Source organism: Ursus maritimus, unplaced genomic scaffold, assembly GCF_017311325.1.
Source record: "Ursus maritimus isolate PB19 unplaced genomic scaffold, ASM1731132v1 scaffold_1, whole genome shotgun sequence".
In the NCBI taxonomy this organism is placed as follows: Eukaryota; Metazoa; Chordata; class Mammalia; order Carnivora; family Ursidae; genus Ursus; species Ursus maritimus.
Genome location: NW_024423343.1, coordinates 8,124,224 through 8,147,569, shown reverse-complemented (window position 1 = coordinate 8,147,569; position 23,346 = coordinate 8,124,224). Strand labels below are relative to the sequence as shown.

Below are 23,346 nucleotides of genomic sequence, written 5' to 3'. Positions count from 1 at the left end.
GGTTCTTCACTTCATGACCATTAGGACACCTTTGCCATCAGGTGCTGGCTCCATGTCCATAGCCTTGTGGTGAATCAGCCGCTTGTGGCAGAAGCGTGGGCCTTCGGATTATGGGAGTTGCTGTTGCACATCTTCTTATTCCTCTTGATTGGGAAACTGGAGCAGTTCCCCATGACCCTCCGTTGCTCATGTATGGACGTGGTGTCATCTTGTCTTGCTGTGATAAACGGAGACAGAAAGAGCCACTTTTACGTTTTAATCGTGAACTTTTTTTTAAAAGATTTTAAAAATCTTAAGCAGGCTCCGCACCCAGCGTGGAGCCCGATGCAGGGCTCGATCTCACAGCCCTGAGATCATGACCTGAGCCAAAATCAAGAGTTGGATGCCTTACCAACTGAGCCACCCAGGCACCCCATGAATTTTTATTTAATGTCATCCTTGCTTGCTAGACTGTAAGCTCTGTAAGGGTAAGGTCCCCATTGTTTCCTTAGCGCTTAATATGTAGTCTGACACACAGTAGGCTTTTAGTAAAAATTAATTTACCAGAGTTGTAAAAGAAATCCTGTGAGGAAAAATTTTTAAAACTAGGTTTATTATTTTTTTTAATAGGCTTTATCTTTTTAGAGCAGTTTTAGATTCACAGCAAAATTGAGAGGAAAGTAGAGATTCCCAGTATATCTCTGCCCTCATACATGGGTAGCCTCCCCCATTACCAATATCCCCTTCCAGTGCGGAACCTACACTGACACATCATTATCACCCAAAGACCATAATTTACATTAGGGGTCACTCTTGGTGTTGTACATTCTGTGGATGTGGATAAATGTGCAATGACATGTGTCCACCGTTACAGTTTCGTACAGGGTAGCTTCACTGCCCTAAAAATCCTTGGTGTTCCACCTATTCATCCATCCTTCCCCTCTTAATCCCTGGCAACTATTGATCTTTCTACCCTCTTCCTAGTTTTGACTTTTCCAGAATGTCATATAGTTGGAATCATACAGTATGTAGCCATTTCAGATTGGCTTCTTTTACTTAGTCATATGCATTTTAATTTCCTCCATGTCTTTTTATGGCTTGATAGCTCATCATTTTTTCAACAGAAGAGATGACAAAGGAGTAATAGTTCCTTCAGGTTCATAAAAAGCCTGAATGAATATGCCAAGTGGTTGTTTCATAACTGTGGAAGATGGCCTGAGAGGAGATGGATGAAAATTAAAATGAGAGACATTGATTTAGGCCAGTGGGAGAAGTTTTGGAGTCTCTTCCCTAAAGAAAATAGTCTTTAGGGTTAGTATTGTAATTGTCCGTCTGAAAAGTAGGGGCTAGATTTGATGGTCTCTTCCTCGTTTGTTTTAGGACCCCAAGAGGTTCTTGATAACCTGAGGAGGTAGACTGGGTTAATAGGAAGCCAGAGTTCTCATGGGGGTGCTGAGCAAATCACCTCTATCTCCCCAGGTTTGGTTTTTTCCATGTGTGAACTGGGAACCCTAGTTGCTTTTCAGTGGTCTGAATGATAGATGAAATTCTTGGAAAATTTTTTTAAAGATTTATTTCTTTATTTTAGAGAGAGAGCGAGTGGGGGGGGTGGGGCGGAGGGAGAGGGAAAGAATCTTAAGCAGGCTCCATGCTAGCATGGAGCCTGACGTGGGGCTGGATCTCACGACCCTGAGATAATGACCTGAGCTGAAATCAAGAGTTAGATGGTTAACTGACTGAGCCACCCAGGCGCCCCTCCAGTCTTTGTCTTAATGGCAAGGAAATTCTAAGAAAGCCTGAACTTCTCCTGGTACTTGCTGCTTTGTGTGTGTGTGACAAAAGCAGTTGCTTAGGCATGCTATGTGGAGTGTAAAACATGTATTCCTGCGAGAGAAAAATTAAATATAAAATTAAATAAATCTTACTTATTTTTTCCCAGAGACTCAGAGTTGGAAGGGACCTCAGGGACCATCTAGTAAAACAGTCAGCTGTGGCACATGATCGTCACCCTTTGCTTGAACACTGCTATCACTGGTAGACCGTTTGGTCTGTGAACTGTTTTTGTTTTTTCCTTCCTCAGCTTGCAGAAGGAGCTAATGCTGCATATTTGCAGTTGCTGAACCTGTTTGCCTATGGAACATACCCAGATTACTTAGGTGAGTTGGTTAAGCTTTTCCAAAGACTTTTCTTAATTATGTCACTCTATTTGGACATAATGCTTCCATGAGGATCACTGAACTCTGGGATATAAAGCATGGGGTGGGGACTTTCTGACCTGGCTGTTTTCCACTTTCCTGTGCACTGTAGGTGACCTCACATGAGGTTTTTACTTCTTACCCTTTATATCTCTGTGGGTAAAAGGGGGACTATGTTTATGCTCTTGTGTAAATATATTCCTTATTTATATTCTAGTTGAGATTCTTGAGGACTGGTGTTTGTAGAACACTTGAAATGTTGTGAAGTGACAGAATACCCACTTGTAAAGTACTTAAGTGTTTTAAATATTATCAGAATAATGTCACTATATTAGAGAATATTTGGAAAATAGGACACAAAGTCACTTGTTGTATCACCATTAAACTACTGTTAGCATTATGGTGCTGGACTTTTCCCCCCTTGTGCTATTATGTAGGTGTCATTCAGTTATGTATGTGATATTGTATCTTTTTTCATTTACTTCATAGGCATTTATCCATGTTTTATGTCTTTGTAGTCATTTTTAACATTTTATGATCTAAAACTCCGTATTCAGCCCATTCCCTCTTGTAGGTCATTTGAATCTTTTTTTCTTTCTTCCTTTCTTTTTTTCTTAAAGATTTTATTTTTAAGTAATTTCCACACCCAACATGGGGTTCGAACTCATGACCCCAAAATCAAGCGTCACATGTTCCACTGACTGAGCCAGCCAGGGGGCCTTGATCATTTGAGTCATTTTATATTAGGATTTTAAGTATCAGGAATGAGGTGAATGCATGTCTAAACACTAACTTACTTTGACTCAAGCCATTTTTGTTTGGCTTCCCTAGTTTTTGTTGGTATGACAAAGGCCTGGTAGTTTATTTTAATGGTATGACTCAGGGCCTTCCCTCCTATATCCCAGACTTCTTTTACCCTTTCTTTCCTCCTGGTCACTTGTACCTACCCTGTGCTGTGTCATCTGGACAATTTGTCACGTGTTAGTTTTTTCTGACCTTTGCTTTGTTCCAGTGAGGGTGTCTTCTGTTTCCATCCTCATTAAAGGGACAACATTGCACAGACTGGAACCCGACTGTCTGAATTATATTCTAGCTCCCCTTCTACTACCTGTGTGTCCTTTGGCAAATTAAATAATCTTCTGTACCTCAGTTTCCTTATCTGTAAAATGGGAGTAATAATAGATGTCCGCAATCCTTTACCTGCACTCCTGGGGCTAGATGCTTCAGAATTTAGAATTTTGGGAACTCTAAAGAGGTACTGTGATGCATATGCCTTTTTATGTAACACCTCCAAGATGTGGGCAGCACCTGTAATGAAAACACATCCACAGTTTTGCAACTAAACAAATGAAGTTGTACGACAAGTGAGATTAAAAGCCTGCTTCAGTTGAGGTCAGGAATTGCCACCAGATGAATTTCAGCAGCATGCCCAAGAAAAAAAGTCAGTTTGGATTCACCTTTTTGGAATCCAGGATTACAGATAAGAAATTGAAGGCATTTGGGATCTGTCGTGCGAGGTTGTTTTGAGGACTGACTGGATGTGTGTGTACACGTGCCCTGTGGCTGCTGCCATTGCTCTTGTTATCGTTACTGTTATTACTAAAATTTTGCCCATTCTTCAAGGCTCATCTCAGACTCCTGTCTTTCTTTTTCTTTCCTATCCCTCCCAAGATGATTGTGCTCACTTGCTGTCTCCCTTTCTCTGTTTCTTTCCTTTTCTCTCCTACCTCCCCACTCCTCCTCAGCCTCTTGCTCTCTCCTGATAGTTTGTACCTTTCTTCTGGTGGTTCTGTCTTGCATCTGTAGCTGTTGAAATACCCGATTATAAGACTGAGGACAAGTCCAAGGCCCTGGAGTTGAACAGGTCTGGTGGTTATTGTCCCTGGGGTTGTGTAGCGTAGCAGCCCTGACAGGGCCCATCTTATCTGTCCTTGACTTCCCCAAATCACTTAAGACAGGACATTGTACATAACAGATTCCCAGTGAAGACATGCTGACCTTGGTTGAATGTCACAAAGGGCACAGATAATATTCCATTAAGGTGATTGTCGTATTTTGTGCATTCATGCCTGGCTTTTCAGGAGCACATGGTCTTCCAGAGAAGACAGGAGGTGCCCCTGGAACATTTTGCCTCATGAATAAGTGCAGAGTCATGACAGTGAATCAATAGTAGATTTGGTGTGGGGCGTTGGCGGGCTTATTCCATAAAGAAATTCTAATTTTATTTTGTGTCTTGATTTTTGTGGTGGGTGGGACTGAGCAGCCAACAAGGAGAGCCTGCCAGAACTGAGCACAGCTCAGCAGAACAAGCTGAAACACCTTACCATCGTGAGCTTGGCGTCGAGAATGAAGGTATAGTGCCGACCTCTTCCTCTCCTGCTCCTCACCCTTAGGCAGGTGTTGCACTGGCATCAGTGCACGAGCTCCCAGCTATGCATAGTAGTCATACCATGAACGCATAAAATTGGCTTGGCAGAGGACAACAGAGGTAAAGATAACAATTAAAATAGTGTAGACAAGTATTCACCATTTCATTCAGGAAAAGTATGCCCAGGAGACCTTGTGAATCAGCAGGTCTCAGTTCTGGCATGCTGCAGTGACTCACTTGGTGTGAGCATTTTGCCGTACCAAAGGAAGACAGCTGTTTCGAGATAACGTAGTTTTTTAAACGGGGGCATCTCAAGGCAAGTTAACCACTTCATCTGTTGCTCAGTGCACAGTGAACTGTGCCAATGCTGGAGGAAAAACTTGCTATGTTGGACTTACTGACAGCTAGATTTTTAATACGCTGCCTCCCTCTGGGGATTGTCAAGCTTAATTATCTTAATCGGGATTTTTGCCTTATATGCTATCTTTAGATGCTAACCTTCTCTAAGATAACCACTCCATCATATCTCTGAGTTCTCTGCCCCATTCGATTTAGAAAAGGCCTTGCAGCCAGCTTCTTGTAGCCATTAATAAAGAAGATCCAGATTTGGTTAATTTATAGTTGATTTTGGCTCTTTGCCCAATCCCGGCACAACTCTCTAAGTTTTTGTGGGGCTTTGCCACTGGAAGGGGTTTGCCCTTTGCATTTCCCCTGTGTGATTGAGCTTGAGAGATGTAGATTTGTTCTTGCATTGCCATTTCAGTTGCTGAGGTCATTTTCCCTGGACTAACAACAAATTTCTGATTCTCAGTCTGGCATTTCGGGTGGGAGGCTTGTTTTCTTAGGAAATGAGGACCTGGCCTTTTTTTTTTTTTTTTAAGCCTGGCCTTCCCAAGTGTAGTAAAGAGTAGGAGTAACTTTTTTCCTTATTTCTGCAACCTGTCATTATAAGCCCATCTGCATCCCTGGGTTTCAGACCTCTAGTCATAAAAAACCCCTCCAGGTATGTTTGCTGTTACTCTCTTGTTTGTATATCTATTCGTCCTATCTGTTTCAGAGATTTGATTGCTGTCTTAACCTCCAAACTAGTAGTGATGTGTCCAGAAAACTGGATATTTAGATATACAGTTGTCTTGGATAAATGTAAAATGTTGGTGTGTCCAGTAAGGGACTGTTGTTGGGGAATTGACATTGATTGCAGGAGTCTGAGAAAACAGATGTAAACTTCAGGATGACCCCTGAGCTGGGAGTATCCACTGGCCACCTGTAGATGGATATGTTAGCCTGAAAATTTTTTTGTTTGTGCTCTCCTGGGTAGGCAGCGAGATCTCCTCTCCAGTGTCTGAAGTTGTTTGGAGTTTGTGATGATCTGGCATTTTACGTCTGAAAGCTTCCAGAAGGTGGCAGAGTGGCACACGCCGAGTATTTCCCTTTCTCTTCTGGGACATTTTCTAAGAGTGCTTCACAACATGAAAGCTAAAGGCTGGGTGAAGTCCAGGAGGTAGAGAATCTAGGAGAATGCATTCATAGATGCTGTGGGTCTTGTTTGGATCCCATAGGTCCCACAGCTCACATTTATCTATGTCTTGTTGCCATTGATATTAATAATTACCACCACACTGCATTTCCCAAACCCCTGAGACAGGTGTACACCCGCATTTTCTTTAGCTCTTGTCAGTGGTTTTTGTAAATATCATATGGCTTTATCTGCAGTGTATCCCCTACTCTGTGCTGCTGAAGGACCTGGAGATGCGGAATCTCCGGGAACTGGAAGACCTCATCATTGAGGCTGTCTACACTGACATCATCCAGGGGAAGCTGGACCAGCGAAACCAGCTGCTGGAAGTGGATTTCTGCATTGGCCGTGACATCCGAAAGAAGGATATCAATAATATTGTCAAGACCTTGCATGAATGGTGAGGCTGAAAGAAGGAGGAGTCCCTTCTTATTAGGGAGGGGGACATATGGCATGCCCTTTGTGCCTCTGCTTGGGGAAATGTTTTCTCCCAGTATCAGCTGGGGCTGCTTGGGAGCTGGAGCATTAGGACCTTAAGCCAGGGAGTGGGGCTGCATTTGCGACCAGAGCTGTATGGCAGCAGGAATCCCTGCAGGCCTCCCAGGGCCTTGGTTGTGAAATAGTTCTCGTTGTGCGGCAGGGGGTGGGGGGGGGACGGCTGTTTCATAGCAGGCTTAGCAGGTGGAGCCTCTGAAGCCTAGCCGTGTGACACGGATCCAGTGCTTTGCAAATTCAGCCTCCGAGTTTGACCAAGCTCAGGAACTTAGTGTTGCTCAGATTCTGTGGATACGAGAACCCACGTTCAGCCTCAATAACATTGGGCTAGTGTTGGTAAAACATTGTGAGGGATAGTGAAGACAAGGAATGGGTTATTCTAAGTTGAAACACAGACGCATACACAGACTATTTGATAACCATATTCTGGTATATAAAAAGAAGTGGGACATTTGCATGTTTTCTATTTTATTTTTTTTTGCATATTCTCTATTTTAATGGAACTTGATGTTTGCAAGAGCTTTGGACATTCTACAAGGATTTGTTATGTACTTACTAAAATGAATTGGAGCTTATAAAGCCAGATGGGTCTAGCTGGAGAAGAGGCTTTAGCTGAGTGTTGAAGGAGGGCAGGGTTAGGGCATAGTTGGAGGTGAGGAGAGCATGTCCTCAGGCAGGCACATGGTGTTGTTGGAAATCATGAAACAGAGCAGGCAAGCTTTTTGCAGACGGTTAGGGAAATTGTCTTCTTTAAAATGGACTGAAACATTTCAGGCATGAGTGGCCGAGGTTTGACTCCCTGACCCCCTGTCCAAACCCCTCTGAGTTTCCCTCACTTCGGCTACTATTGGACCCTAGGGCATATACTGTCCACCCCTTTCCCCAGGTTCTGTCCCAAGTGTGGCCCCAAACGCCTTCCCTTTACAACACCTGACACAGGCAGGAACTTTCAAAAGATTGTAAAAGTGTTCAATCAGAATAAATAGGAAATAAACTTAGAAAGCACCCTTTGCATGAAAGTGCCCTGGCACACAGATCTAGGCCTCCAGTCCTACTGTGTCGGCTGCCTTACTCCATCTTTGAGATGACTGATGCTGTTTCCATGCCCATAGTCTAGCTTCACCGTGTTTCCATGGAGAGGTGCCATCTGAACCCCATCCCAGGATGGTTACTAGTATAGATTCTTAAAGCTTGTGTTGAGGCACTAGAGTTAGATTTGAAATAAAATTGTTAGGTCGAGCAGTACTCCAAATATGGCAGAATGTTAGCAATTACTGACTTTAAGGTAGAGGATAAATGTGTATTTATTGTACTATTCTTTCAACTTTTTTGTAGGTTTTAACATTTCCAAAAAAAGTGGGGAAATGAAATAATGAGGGGAATGGCAATTAGGAAGTAACAAACTTTTTTTTTTTTAAGATTTTATTTATTCACTTATTTTAGAGAGAGAGAGTGTGTGAGAGCAGGGGGAGGAGCAGGGGGAGAAGCAGAGGTAGAGGGACAAAAAGACTCTGCATTGAGCATGGAGCCCCATGCAGGGCTCAATCCCATGACCTCAGATCATGACCTGAGCCTAAATCTAGAGCTGGGGGGCACCTGGGTGGCACAGTCTGTTAAGCATCTGCGTTTGGCTCAGGTCATAATCTCAGGATCCTGGGATCGAGCCCCACATTGCGCTTCCTGCTCAGCAGGGAGTCGGCTTTTCCCTCTCCCTCTGACCCTCCTCCCTGCTTGTGCTGTCTTTCTGTCTCAAATAAATAAAATCTTAAAAAAAAAAAAAATCAAGAGCTGGACGCTCAACTGACTGAGCCACCTGGGCATCCCGGAAGTAACAAACTTCTGAGAAAAGGGGCAGTCTTTAGGGGCGCCTGGGTGGCTCAGTCGGTTAAGCGTCTGCCTTTGGCTCATGTTATGATCCCAGGGTCCTGGGATCAATCCCCGCATTGGGCTTCCTGCTCAGTGGGGAGCCTGCTTCTCCCTCTCTCTCTGCTGCTTCCTCTGCTTGTGCTCTCTTGCTGTCTCTCTGGTGAATAAATAAATTTTTAAAAAATCTTAAAAAATAGGATGCTTTTAGAAAATCATTTTTTCTGTTGAGAAAAGTGGTAAATCTGTGCCACATGTAAGGTCTGAGATCTCCTAATTCCCTTAGGGGTACATTCTAAAAACCTTTCCCATGGGATACAAAAGTTGACGTTCGGGCTGTGTTCTAGGAAACCATCCCGCATCGTCCGTGTTTGTCTCCAGGTGTTATATATTCAGAAATACTGGTTTTGGAAGTTGTGAAGGGCAAGAGCCTTCCTTGGCAGATAGGGTGTTAAGGGAAGTCCCTATCAGGTGTTGGGGATGGAGGTTTTGGAGGCTGGAGGAGAGCTCCCAGGCCTTTCTGTGGCTCCTTTCAGGGCTGGTTATCTCCATTGTAGGTGCGATGGCTGCGAAGCAGTTCTGCTAGGCATCGAGCAGCAAGTTCTGCGAGCCAACCAGTACAAGGAGAACCACAGCCGAACTCAGCAGCAGGTAGAGGCAGAGGTAAGGAAGAGGACATCTGTTACCTTCTCCAGAATATCCCTGTTTGATCCTTCATTTTGTGATTCTTGGTGTAGGTGCAACAGCCACCAACAAACAGGCACTGGGCTAGCGGGGTACAGATGCGGATGACGTGGTCCCTGCTTTTCATACTCTCTGTCTCCTTTCTGATTCCTGGTGGCTGGAGGGTGAGCAGGCTTGGAGAGCGGAGAATGTTGTCATTCCATGGTACACGTGTACCTTCCAGGTGTAGAGCAAAAGAAACGAGTTTGGGGGTGGGCCTTAAAGATGGGTGAAAGGGTGGTGGTTAGCAGGCGGGGTGGAGGGAGGGGTGCAGTGGGGCAGGCGCACGTGGGGCTTCAAGGCCCTGGTTCTGCTCTGCTTCTGAAGGTGTGTGGTAGGTGCACTGTGGGTATTTTATTCTTTAAGCTACACATGTATGTTATAACCTTTTAACATGCATGATTTCATGTTGAAAAAGGAAGAAAGGGGAAACATTTGGCAGATGAAACGCAAGTGAAGAAAGTGTGTGATTATGATTTTAGTGATACCTGGTTGTTCCGGACACTTTTAGCCTCTCAAAACACAGGCTGTGTAGCCTTTGGGTTCATGGGAGCTTGTGTGCCTGTGGCCTGGACATTTGTGGAGCAACCTCAAAATTCAGAGCCCATAAGATAAAAATTTTGGCATTGGAAGTCCTTACCTAGTGCGATGGAGCTTGAAGTGTTCATGGTTTTTAATGAGTTTTAGAAGTCATGTGTCCAGGAGTATGGCAGAATGGGACCCAGAGTTATGTTCTTAAGAAACATAAGAAAAGTAGATGTGCTTTCCAAAGGGGGATTTGTGGAGTTTGAGGATTTCCCTTACTCTGTTATATGTACTCCTTGAGAATAAAACCTTATTTGTCTTTGTAAGACCAGTTCCTTGTCACATGCCTAACCCATAGTAGGTGCTCTGTTTTTGCCCCGAATATTTCTGGTACACCCTGTGTCTCTGTGGATTGCTGAACTCCACTTCTCATGTAGTAGAACACATTTATTTTTGATATACACACACGCCTACATACATAAATATACATACCAAGTCTGTGAATTATCAGTACACTGTTTAATTTTTAACCCTACTTCTAGCCAAAGAAGTCTGAATTACACTTAATTTAGCATTAGCCAATGACAAATACAATTAGAATAGTAAGCCTGCTACTTCTCTAATAAGCTGTGTAATCCCTGTGTTGAAGATTGTGGTGTCTTCTCTGAGCTGGCATTGATGTCTGAGCAAAGTAGCAAGGGCTAACCACTCTCTCCTATCCATTGATTCTTCTCTATAAATTAAACCATGGAAACGAATGAAGTTTGGAGGTGAAACGCATCCACTGACCTGGGGTACCCTGTGTGAGGCAAACCATCTTTAACATGGTTGGTAGCTGGAGAGGAGCCAGATCACTGCTGGCGACCCCACTGTGCCCAGACTGTTGTAATTGTGTGGTAGGTGGTGGGCTTGGATTGTCCTCACTAGCAAAAATGAATATTAGTTTTAGAATTTTGAGTGGTTCAGGTTTATTTCCATGACAAATGGCATCTGATGAAAGAAGGCACTGACTAATGGCGAGGCATGACCAATACTTAGAGAACAGTGTGGGCTCTTAAATTATGGTTATTACAAAGAAAGAGAGAGCCAGTGCGACCCACTGTTGGAAAACCACAGCTGCAGTTACTCTACTGGCAGAACCCGATGCTGCCACCAGGTGGCGGTAATAATTTGGTTAAATTTGAGAGAAGGAAATTTGAGGAAAAGACCAGGGCCGCCACCACCACCAGTTAAAACAGTGTACTGTCTTAACAGTCTTCTAGAAAACCTGGAACAGATCAGTATGAGAAGAGAGGGAGTATGGTGAAAACCCAGAGCCTTGTCCGTTTTCTGTTCCGTAAATGTATAATCTGGGTACTTAGTGTAGGATGCTGATCATTCCCCAGCATAAGGCATATAGAAGGCTGTTTGTTAACTTGAAAAGAAAACAAATCTACCAAGAACGAAGGTGTAATTCTGTCCTATTCTGCTTGTATTTATGCTTCTGTTACCCTTAACTGAACTTTTTTAGCCATTTTCTCAACTAAGTTGATCTTTTATTGTCCTTAAGTGAGGTTGCTTGTCTTCAGAGGGAAAAACTTGATTCCCCTCCCCCCCAAATCTTGTTAACAGCAGCTTGCTTCTGGTGAATATTAGCTTCAAGAGCCTTCCCTCTTAATGAAGTCAGCCCTATCATAAACTGCTTAAGAATATTTCTCTCCTTTTAGCTGCTCACAGAAGTAACCCGTATTAGTTACACTTCCAGCATACCCGGGGGAGATTGAACAGTAACAGTAAAGCTATTTCATTATCTCTGAGCAGGTGCTCTGGAGGGGAGGTCATGATTAGTCAAAGCATTACAAAATACCTTCTCGCTTATATTTGATTTTGAAGTATATATATTTTTTACATTTGAATGAGCTTATGTCTGAGGTTCTGTGGAATGTCAGTATATGGCTCTTACTACATTCAAAAAATAGACTATGTTCCAGGCATGTAGGTGATAAACCGTAATTGGGCAAAATAAGCTGTTTTCCATTCTGTAGAGATTCCCAGGGGTTAAATTAGTGACAGATCTTGAGGTCTGGTGGCTGCCAGAGTACAGCAGGAGGGTGCCCCGCCTGTTTCCTCCTAGAGGGTCATTCTCACCACCTCTCGGCTCTCCTCGTCTTTGATCTTTCCAGCTGTGACTCTGCTTCCTCTTGTCTGCCTTTGCCCCATAGCCCAATGTGTTCCTCCCCTAGGAGGCTCTTAATGCTCCTTTTTGCCTGAATTTTTAAGGCCTCTAATGGAGCTAGGCTGCAGTCTTGTTAGCAGGTGCAGTCCCATTTGAAAGTTCCCAAAGGCCCATGGTTTGAGGGACTTGATAAACTTTGGGTCATCTGGGGTCGTGAGATGTGGGTGGCCTGCAAGCCAGCCACTCACAGAAGAAAATTAGCAGGGGCCAGGGACATTTAGGCCAAAGAAGACACGTCTGTGCGGATATTTGTCATCATTTGAAGGGTGGCTCCGTGAAAGAAGAACTAGACTTGTCATGATTGTTCCACATGACCAAAACAGGTTTAATTGGTGACCTACCTGGGTGGCCAAAATGCACCTTTAAATAAAACAAACGGAAACCAAATATCTCTTTTGTAAGAGAAAAGGTGGCAAGCCATCATTTGCTTTTGATTCTTCTTTTGCTGTATTCCTAAGTAACTGTCCTGAATAAGAGATACCAAAGCAGCAGTGAGCCCCTGGGAAGTGGGGTGCCTCGGGTTCCAGAGGGCATATCTTTTAAAAAAAAAATTTTTTTTTTAAGATTTTATTTATTTGAGAAAGAGTGTGCATGAGCACGAGCAGGGGGTGGGGTAGAGGGAGAGGGGAAGCAGATTTCCTGCTGAGCAGGGAGCCCAACGACTCGGTGCTCGATACCAGGATCCTGAGATCATGACCTCAGCCGAAGGCAGATGTTCAACTGACTGAGCCACCCAGGCAACCTGAGATGGCGTGTCTTGGACTGGCAGGACAGTGGGTGAAGCCACACTTGACTTAGGATGCCCTCTGTATTCACTGTCCCAGCCCACAGTCCTCTGTTGATGCTCCTTTTAGAAGGTTGTAGTGTTGATCCAGGTGACAGCAGGTTAGGGCATGGCTGTTCCTACATCGCAAAACAAAAACAAAAACCAAAGTAAAAGATGAGCTTTAATCTAGTCAAGGCTCATTTTGCAGATGATAGATCTCTTGCAGGAGCCTGGTGTTGGCCTTAAAACATAGCATTGTTTCTTCTCTGTGTTAGGACTGCCGCTTACTCAAGCTCTTGATACTGTGACTGCTGAGAACTTTTTTTTTTTTTTTAAAGATTTTATTTTTTATTCGACAGAGATAGAGACAGCCAGCAAGAGAGGGAACACAAGCAGGGGGAGTGGGAGAGGAAGAAGCAGGCTCACAGGGAGGAGCCTGATGTGGGGCTCGATCCCATAACGCGGGGATCACGCCCTGAGCCGAAGGCAGACGCTTAACCGCTGTGCCACCCAGGTGCCCCAGAACTTTTTTTTTTTTTTAATGTTTTTTTATTATATTGTTAGTCACCATACAGGACATCCCTGGTTTTTGATGTAAAGTTCGATGATTCATTAGTTGCGTATAACACCCAGTGCACCACGCAATACGTGCCCTCCTTACTACCCATCACCAGCCTATCCCATTCCCCCACCCCCTTCCCCTCTGAGGCCCTCAGTTTGTTTCTCAGAGTCCATAGTCTCTCATGCTTCATTCCCCCTTCTGATTACCCCCTTTCGTTATCCCTTTCTTCCCCTACCGATCTTCCTAGTTCTTATGTTCCATAGATGAGAGTAATCATATGATAATTGTCTTTTTCTGCTTGACTTATTTCACTTAGCATTATCTCCTCCAGTGCCGTCCATGTTGCAGCAAATGTTGAGAACTCGTTCTTTCTGATAGCTGAGTAATATTCCATTGTATATATGGACCACAACTTCTTAATCCAGTCATCTGTTGAAGGGCATCTCAGCTCCTTCCACAATTTAGCTATTGTGGACAATGCTGCTATGAACATTGGGGTGCATATGGCCCTTCTCTTCACTACGTCTGTATCTTTGGGGTAAATACCCAGTAGTGCAATGGCTGGGTCATAGGGTAGCTCAATTTTTAACTTTTTAAGGGACCTCCACACTGTTTTCCAGAGTGGCTGTACCAACTTGCATTCCCACCAACAATGTAGGAGGGATCCCCTTTCTCCGCATCCTCTCCAACAATTGTTGTTTCTTGCCTTGTCTATTTTTGCCATTCTAACTGGCGTAAGGTGGTATCTCAGTGTGGTTTTGATTTGAATTTCCTTGATGGCTAATGATTTTGAACATTTTTTCATGTGTCTGTTAGCCATTTGTATGTCTTCATTGGAAAAGTGTCTGTTCATATCTTCTGCCCATTTTTTGATTTGTTTATTTGTTTCTCGTGTATTGAGTTTGAGAAGTTCTTTGTAGATCTTGGATACCAGTCCTTTATCTGTAGTGTCATTTGCAAATATATTCTCCCATTCCGTGGGCTGCCTCTTAGTTTTTCTGACTGTTTCCTTGGCTGTGCAGAAACTTTTAATCTTGATGAAGTCCCATAAATTCATTTTATCTTTTGTTTCTCTTGCCTTTGGAGATGTGTCATGAAAAAGGTTGCTTTGGCCGATGTCGTAGAGGTTGCTGCCTATGTTCTCCTCTAGAATTTTGATGGATTCCTGTCTCACATCGAGGTCTTTCATCCATTTGGAGTTTATTTTTGTGTATGGTGTGAGATAGTGGTCAAGTTTCATTCTTTTGCATGTAGCTGTCCAATTTTCCCAGCACCATTTATTGAAGAGACTGTCTTTTTCCCACCGGATGTTTTTTCCTGCGACTATTTGTTCCAGTTCTTTGAAAAATGTCATCGGTATTTTGATCTGGATAGCATTGAAAGTGTAGATTACTCTGGGTAGCAAGGACATTTTAACTATGTTAATTCTTCCAGTCCATGAGCATGGAATATTTTTCCATCTTTTTGTGTCTTCTTCAAAGTCTTTCAAGAGTGATTTATAGTTTCTAGAGTATAGGTCCTTTACGTCTCTGGTTAAGTTAATTCCAAGGTAACGTATGGTTTTTGGTGCTATTGTAAATAGGATGGATTCCCTAATTTCTCTTTCTTCAGTCTCATTATTCGTGTATAGAAATGCATCTGATTTCTGAGCATTGATTTTGTATCCCGCCACATTACTGAATTGCTCTATAACTTCTAATAGTTTGGGAGTGGATTCTTTTGGGTTTTCCATATAGAGTATCATGTCATCTGCAAAGAGAGACATTTTGACTTCTTCTTTGCCGATTTGGATACCTTTTATCCCTTTTTGTTGTCTGATTGCTGTTGCAAGGACTTCTAAGTACTGTGTTGAATAATAGTGGCGAGAGTGGGCATCCTTGTCGTGTTCCTGATCTTAAGGGAAAGGCTTCCAGCTTTTCCCCATTGAGAATGATATTTGCTGTAGGCTTTTCATAGATGGTTTTTATGAGATTAACAAATTACTCACCTCTACACTCCTGAAGGGTTTTAATAGGGGAAAGGATGCTGTATTTTGTCAAATGCTTTTTTCTGATCTTATGCAGAAATAGTACTTGATAGTGCCTCAGTTTCTTGATGAAATCTAAACACTTTGAAATTGCGTTTTGACACCTTGCTCCAGGGATGTCCCACTTGGTCATGATGGATAATCCTTTTAATGTACTGTTGGATTCTATTAGCCAGGATCTTGTTGAGGATTTTGGCATCCATATTCATTAGGGAAGTCGGTCTGTAATTCTCCTTTTTGATGGGTCTTTGCCCTGGTTTTGGGGATCAAGGATAATATTGGCCTCACGTAGAATGAGTTTGGTAGCTTTCCTTCTGATTCTATTTTTGAAATAGCTTTTAGGAGAATAGGTATTATTTCTTCTTTGAATGTTTGGTAGAATTCCCCAGGAAAACCGGGTCGGGCCTGGAGTTTTGTTTTGGAAGGTTGTTTATCACCTGTTTCAATCTCTTCATAATTAATTGGCCTGTTTAAAAATCAATTTCTTCCTGTTTCAGTCTTGGTGGTTTGATAGGTTTCCAGGAAGTCCTCCATCTCTTCGATTGCTTAATTTATTGGCATAAAGCTGTTGATAAAAGTTTCTAATAATCCTTCCAATTTCATTGGTGTTGGTTGTGACCTCTCCTTTTTCATTCATAGTTTTATTAATTTGGGACCTTTCTCTATTCTTTTGGATAAATCTTGCCAGTTGTCTGTCATTTTTATTAATTCTCTCAAAGAACCAGCTTCTAGTTCTGTTGATCTGCTCTACTGTACTCCTGGTTTCTAATTCATTGATTTCTGCTCTAATGTTGGTCAGCTGCTTCCTCGTGCGTGGATTAGGCCTGTCCCTCTGTTGCTGTTCCAGCTTCTTGAGGTGAGAATATAAAAGCTTTCATTTAGATTTTCTCTTCTTTTGAGTGAGGCTTGGATGGCTATGTATTTTCCCCTTGAGGACTGCCTTTGCAGTATCACATAGGTTTTTGGACCGTTGTGTTTTCATTCTCGCTGGTCTCCATAAATTGTTTAAATTGATTTTTGATTTCCTGGTTTATCGAATCATTCCTGAGCAGGATGGTTCTTAGTCTCTAAGTGTTTGAGTTTCTTCCAAATTTTTCCTTGTGGTTGAGTTCCAATTTCAAAGCATTGTGGTCTGAGAATATGCAGGGAATAATTTCAGTCTTTTGGTATTGATTGAGACTTGTTTTGTGACCCAGAACATGGTCTATTCTTGAGAATGTTCCATGGGCATTAGAATAGAATGAGTATTCTTTGGTTCTGGGGTGTAGTGTTCTGTATATATCTATGAGGTCCAACTCGTCGAGTATGGCATTCAAAGCCCTTGTTTCTTTGTCAATTTTCTGCATGGGTGCTCTGTCTGTTTCTGATAGTGGAGTGTTGGGGTCCACTACTATTAACGTATTTTTATCTATATGTCTCTTTATTCTGGTTAAGAGTTGCCTTGTGTATCTTGCTGCTCCCCTGCTGGGGGCATATATATTTATAATTGTCATATCCACTTGTTGGATACATCCTTTAAGAATAATATAGTGCCCTTCTGTGTCTCTAACTATAGTCTTTAGTTTAAAATCCAATCTGTCTGATACAAGAATTGCTACCCCAGCTTTCTTTTGAGGTCAGAGCTTAGTGAAAGATGGTATTCCATCCCTTTCTTTCAGTCTGAATGTATCTTTAGGGTTCCAAAAATGAGTCTCTTGTAGACAGCAAATGGATGGGTCACTGTCTTTATCCAGTCTGCAACCCTGTGCATTTTATGGGACATTTAGGCCATTTTACGTTGAGACTGATTATTGGAGAGGATTTTAATGATGCTATGTTGCCAGTAAAGTCTTTTGTTTCTATAGATTGTGACTTCTGTTCTGTATCAGAGCTCTCTGAAGGGCCTTTTTACACTTTTATAGAACCCCCCTTACATATCTCTTGTAGGGGCTGGTTTCGTGGTTATGAAATTGGTCAATGACTGGCAATTCTGGAAGGTCTTTATTTCTCCATCAATTCTGAATGACAGCCTTGCTGGATAAAGGATCCTTAGGTGTTTTCTCGATGAAGAGCTTTAAATACTCCCCCAACCCTTTCTCCATTCAGGTCTGTGTGACCAGGTTCGATCGTAATTCTGGTACCTTTGCCTTGGTACTTGAAATTTCTTTGCTACCTGGCTGCTTTTGATACTGCATCATTGGATCTGATATTTGCGAATGCACTATGACGTGACGCTGGCGCTAGGTTTGTCGCAATGGTTGAGCTTGAGTCCTTCTGCCCTCGACACGTAATGTTTGTTTCCTTTGCTAGATTAGGGGAAGTTTTCCAGCCACAGTTTGTTCAAATATCTCTTCTAGACTCTCTGTTTTTCTCCACCCCCCTCCGGATGCTGATGATTCTGAACATTGGAACGCTTTCATTGAGTCCAGTAATCTCCCGTAACCTACATATCATGGAAGTGGATTTTTTGAGTCAGATTTCTTTTGCTTTCTCTTCTACTAACCCATCCTCCAATTCGCTGATACGTTTCTTCTGTCTTTCACCACGGCGTCAGAGCCTTAGTTTTGACTGTATTTGGCTCATAGAATTTTTAATTTCTGCCAGATTCGCCCTTCCTCTCCTATAAGAGATTCTATATTCTCATTAACATTCGTTAAATTAATACTTTTTCAAGGTACACACATCATCTTGACCATTGTTACTCGAAGATTCTTTGATAATTTGGTTGATCCATATCCCATTGTTCTGGGCAGAGGCGGCCTCGGGTACGTTATCTTTTTCTCTTTGCTGGGGATTTTCTCCTTCTCAGTCATTCTGATGAGAGGTTGCGGCGTTGTCCAGAAGCCCAGAATTATGTGACGAGGACCAGGCTTCAAAGCCCTTGTTTTATAGGGATCGCAATGTGGGCTTCTGAATTTTCAGCCTGCCAGTCTGGGAGGGGCCCCGCGCCGACTACTCAGGCAACACCTGTTTGTTAGAGTCTCCGTGTCCCCTGGGAGTGGAGATGAGGATGGGCACACTGTGAGCCGGGCCATTCTGGCCTTTGTTCTCTGGCGGCTTTTCCCTGGCGGTTTGCTGTGCCTCTTCGACGAATCAGAGCAGCAATAGCCGAATTTCAGCCTCTGTCTCAGAACAGAGGGATCGCGGACCGTTCTCCACTGATGTTTTTAACTGTTTCTGTTGGTGCTGCTCCACTCCTGCAGCTGCTCCGGATGTGCGCCCCACACCCGAGCATCCCAGCCCTCACCTTCCAGGGCTGGCCTGTCTCTGTCCTTTGTGTTTCTAACACCGCCAGCCGCCAGCTGCCTCGGCGCGCTCCCGGGAGCTCCCGGTCTCAGTCTGTTTCCAGTGAGCACACGAGGAGCTCCCGCTGTCCAGTGGCGCGGCGTCCGGCTCCGGGTCTCAGTCTGCTTCTCTCGCTCTCTCGGGTGCTGGATCCTACGCCATCCGCGTCGTGCAGGTGGCTACACGCTTCGGGCACGCAGACCCGCTGGCTCCCTCCCTTCCGCTTTATCTTCCTATATCTGTGCGCCGTTTCACGGCTCCCGCGTGCACTCAATACCTCGCTAACTGAGATGTTCATTTGATAGGAGATCCGTGATGTATCTACTTCCTGCCTCTCATGGTGATTCCTGTGGATGTTCAGGCTGGTCTGGTACTATCAATCCGACTAGGGGACCCGGCTGAAAAAGGGTCCCCTACTCCTCCGCCATCTTAACTCCTCCGGATGTATTCTTTTCTCTGCTGAGAACTTTTGACCCTAACAACTCCCTTTTTTTTTTTTTTTTTTTTTAAAGATTTTATTTATTTATTCAACAGAGATAGGAGACAGCCAGCAGAGAGGGAACACAAGCAGGGGAGTGGGAGAGGAAGAAGAGGCTCATAGCGGAGGAGCCTGATGTGGGGCCCGATCCCAGACGCGGGATCACGCCTGAGCTGAGGCAGACGCTTTACCGCTGTGCCACCCAGGCGCGCCGCGAGCCAACTCTCTTCTTATAGAAAACACTGCCTGCTTCAGAACAACACAGGGATCATCAAAACTCGGGAAGCACCACTCCTCCTCTTATTCTTTCCAATGCTTTCCAATTCTTTCCCCTTTTCTTCCTCTCTTCAGTTGGCTGAGATTGCAAAAAGCATAAAAGATCCTTTAGAACTGGCGTTGGGGAATGCCGTATATAAACAGGCCCAGGAGGAACGGTGTTGGTAAAGTACAAGGTGGTATAATCTCTCTTTCAAAGGCAAGATAGCAATAGTTGTTACAGTGTAAAATGTACCAACCCTTTGATCTGGAAAGCTCACTTCTAGAATATGTCTTCCAGAGCTGTTCAGAAATACGCAGTTAAACATAGATGACTGTTCTTAGCGTAGTATAGCGTAAGTGAAAACAAACTGGGAACTAATTTAAGAAATTGCAAAACGTTCATAATAACAGTACAGATGACCAAGGATGTGTGTTTTATGTGGAAAATGTTCAGAAGTTGGCTTAAGTAATTTTGAGCCCTTCTTTGTTGAGTAAAGAACGTGTGCTGAAAAACTCGTGGTAATCGCATTTGAACAGTCCTCGATACTATGTTTTCCATCATTTGTCACATGTGGTTACCTGGGAAGTTCATCCTCTAGTTCTTTGTTCAGAAAGGTTCAATTCAGCTGCTATTCCCAAAGTTCCCTAGAAAAATATTTTTGGTTTCATACATGAACAGTGGTTAACTGACTACAGTGTTCTTAGGGCCACCTTTTTGTTTCTAAAGCCATTTTAACCAGTGCTTTTTTCTACCTGCTGTGTTGTACCTCTTTGCCAGATGGTCCACTTCCACTGTGTGATTCCGCTTTCTCAACACAGGAGCATTAGTTCTTCTTTTAGCTGAACTGGCATTTCCTGTATCTTCTACGAAGTAGTCCCTTCGCTTGCCTCTCCTCATCTGTAGGTTTTCCTAAGGATAATCTCACATTTTCTTGCAGAGGATTCTGGTTTCTTCCTGGGTGGCCCCAGTATGGTGGAAACAAGTTTCAATGAGTTTTGGCACTCCACAGGCTGAGGACACTAATTCGCTGTCTCCTCAGGTTACCAACATTAGAAGACACTCAAACCGCCTCCTCCTCGGCTCAGGAGATGGAGCAACAGTTGGCTGACGGGAGTGTCCCCCTCTGCATGCTGAGCAGAGGCAGCCCACCAATGAAGATGTCCAAAGTGAAAGGTCTGTCTCAGCCGCCACTAGGCCGCTGGGGCAGCTGGCACTCACCAGGCCTGGGTCAGGTGGGAGGGACACCAAGGGCCTATTTCCTCCCTGTCTACCTTCAGTGAGTTCAGACCTGCCCGTCCCCTCACCAGCGCTCCTCACCCTGTTGGTACTGTTCCAGAAGACCGTCATCCTTTCTTCTTACCCACTCCCTCCTCCCCAGTTTTCCTTCAAGACTCCAGGGCTCCACTGATGCCATCCCATCAGGGTCAGAGGACTGCCCACTTCCTCCAGGAGGTTCTTGTCTTGTTTATAGGGCTTGTCTCCCTCCTAGTTTTCTTTTTGCTCCATGTCATTTTGTCAGGCTGTGTCGTCATTCGGAGGCAGCTTCTTGACTCCACCCAGGATGATCAATGGAAGGAGAGCTCCTCTTGAGGGAGGGAGAGTGGTGTGCCTCTCCAGCCCGTGTCCACAGTCTCCACGCTGGTGCAGGTGATCTCCTACCAGGTATCAAATGCTGTGTTTTCCCTCTCCTGCCTTATCCCTTGTTGGCAGTCTCGATCAGAGCCCGCGGAGGGATGTGATGTGTATGTTTACTAAACCCTGCGGTGTTTCAATGCCTCTAAGCCCAGTCAATCTCGTTAGTTCGGGGCACTGGGTTGACTAACCTCTGGCGTATCTGCGCACCAGTGGAGGTGCTGGGGTCTGCTGGGTGGCAGAAGTTCCTTCCGGTTTGGTGTTCTTTGCTGGCCACGCTTCCTGCTCCCTGACTACTCAGACTGGACGTCGCTGAGGCCCCAGCTGCCGCCTGGGCCTGTCTGCCGCTTGCGCACTCTCCCAAGATCTCTTTTTATCTCCCCTAGCGATGTCCGAGCTGGGGATGGTAGTGGGCCGAATCTCTGTCATGGTGAAGGACTGCGCACTGCTTCTGTCTCTCTTTTCCACCCTCCTTGGCTGATCCCAGAGCCCTCTGATGATGGCATTCTCCTCTGGCAAGAGAAAAGGACTTGGACTAGCCTTCTTGAACTTCGAACAGTTTCCAGGTTATATTTTAATTTTTTTTTTTTTGTACAGGTTCTGATTTAATACATTTCAACATGCCTTTTTCCCCTCGTGTCAATATTTTTATAAACTAATTCGCCTGAGATTTTCACTGCACCTGGTTGGAGGGAGTAGTGTGTGGTTTGTGTGTGTGTGTTGTTTTTTTTTAAGGGAGGTGGAGGTCCTGGACTGATTAAAGTTCAATGGGAGAAAAAGCACATTTTAGAACAAAAATAAAAGTGTAGAATTTTAATGTATGTGATTGTGAGTAGGGTTTGTGTGCTGGATCTGGAGGGTCTAGGATTAGGGTGGTTCAGGGAAATTCAGACACTCTTTCCAAGTTCCATAGGTTAAAAAATGGGTTCTCTTTTCAACTGCATGTCAGCATGGGTGCTCGACTGTTGATTGAATGTCAGCAAAGTATTGTTTCCCTTTTCACCTGTCCTCTGTGCCCATATAACCTATGCCCAACTGGAGGGTTTAATTCCCAAGTATGTTTCATGAAACCCACGTACTTGACATATTCTCTGTGGAAAAGGGTTTTGTGTATATAAATTTCACACATCCACATCCATATCCCTCATTGAAATTCTATTTAAGCTCGAAAAGGCCTGGTGAGGAAGCCGACCCACTTGATTTCTACCACGACTGTGCTTGGTACTGTCTAGTAGACGCATACTTGGAGGAATTTTTGGAAATATCTGTGTTCAAAACACCTCCCAGCTGTACTTTCTAGACCCAAAACAGGTACTCTCACTCTGGCAAGTGGTGTTTCATCCCTTATACTTTCCCACTGGGGAGCAAGCTAGGAAGTGTGGCTTGACTTGTGTGAAATGTGGACCACTTGTTTGGATGCCCCAGGGCCCTGAGGAGCTCTAGAGTTCATCTTCTTTTATGGTTCTGCTGCTTGCTTCCTTAGAAATACTAAGTACACATTTCAGTAAGTGCCCTGTAAAGTTGTCTTCACGATAATAACAACTGAATCCGTCCACTCAAACCAGTCTTCCTCAGAGCTGTAGGGGTAAGTATTACTACACAGTTCTCCTCCTTTACATACTGAGAAAAGGGGGACTCCAGAAATCCAAGTAGCCTGATGATAAGATGGCAAACAGACTCCTAGGTCTCCTGGCTCTACTATTGTCCTACACTTACTCCTCTGTGCCTACAGTCTCATTTAAGAGTCGACTCCCAAGTGCTTATTAAGCGTTATTATTATTGCAAAATGAGTCCTGCTCCCCAGCGGACCTTTGGTGTCCTTTTATCTGCTTGTTCCTCTGAGGGGCTCATCTTGCCTTTTAACTGACACCCAACACACCACACGCTTCTCTGCTTCCCAAACCCGCTTAGGCACTTAAAGGAAGCTAGAGGGGATGGGGTGATGGGGCTCCAGGAATCGTGTGAACAGCTGGGATGTTCATTGCTCTGTTGGTTCCCTCTACAGTCTGATGCCTGATGGCTGGGGCTTAGGGTCTGAAGCTATCATGGTGTTTTAATTCACAGTGTTCAGAGTGGTGTCCTCATCAAGAGGGCAACCTCTGTAGTGAAGACACTGCAACATTAGCAGACATTAGCTCGTACGATACTTCCAGCCACCTTCTTTAAGCTGTTGCTTCCTGAAGTCTTCCTGTCTTTTTACTGTCCAAATGAGAGGCATTCTAGGTTCCCTCTCATTGAATCATGTAGGAGAGTACTCAAGCCCCCAAGCAGGCTGTTCTTGTATTCCAAATCTGAGATGACCACCATCAGTAGGATTTCCCTCTACCCCATATTTACTTTTGAGTTATAGAAATGGGATGGTGACCAGTAGGATTCAAGATGATTAACATCTTGTGATATGACTACATATATTGCTGCTTTCTCTGATATGTTGGGTTTCTGGAGGCAAAATCCTGTTTCGTGTAATGTACCAATAACTT

General features: G+C 44.0%; 1 protein-coding gene across 4 annotated transcripts in view; it reads left to right on the top strand.

Moving 5' to 3' along the window:
* COPS7B (COP9 signalosome subunit 7B) overlaps positions 1 to 23,346 on the top strand; it is a 35,150-nt gene that overhangs the window by 7,261 nt on the left and 4,543 nt on the right. For all 4 annotated transcript variants that reach the window (XM_008690343.2, XM_008690342.2, XM_040639052.1 and 1 more), the window contains 4 exons: positions 2,060 to 2,135; positions 4,438 to 4,526; positions 6,256 to 6,458; positions 8,974 to 9,079. In XM_008690343.2, the coding sequence (XP_008688565.1) occupies positions 2,060 to 2,135; positions 4,438 to 4,526; positions 6,256 to 6,458; positions 8,974 to 9,079 (474 nt within the window). The remainder of the gene's footprint in view (positions 1 to 2,059; positions 2,136 to 4,437; positions 4,527 to 6,255; positions 6,459 to 8,973; positions 9,080 to 23,346) is intronic.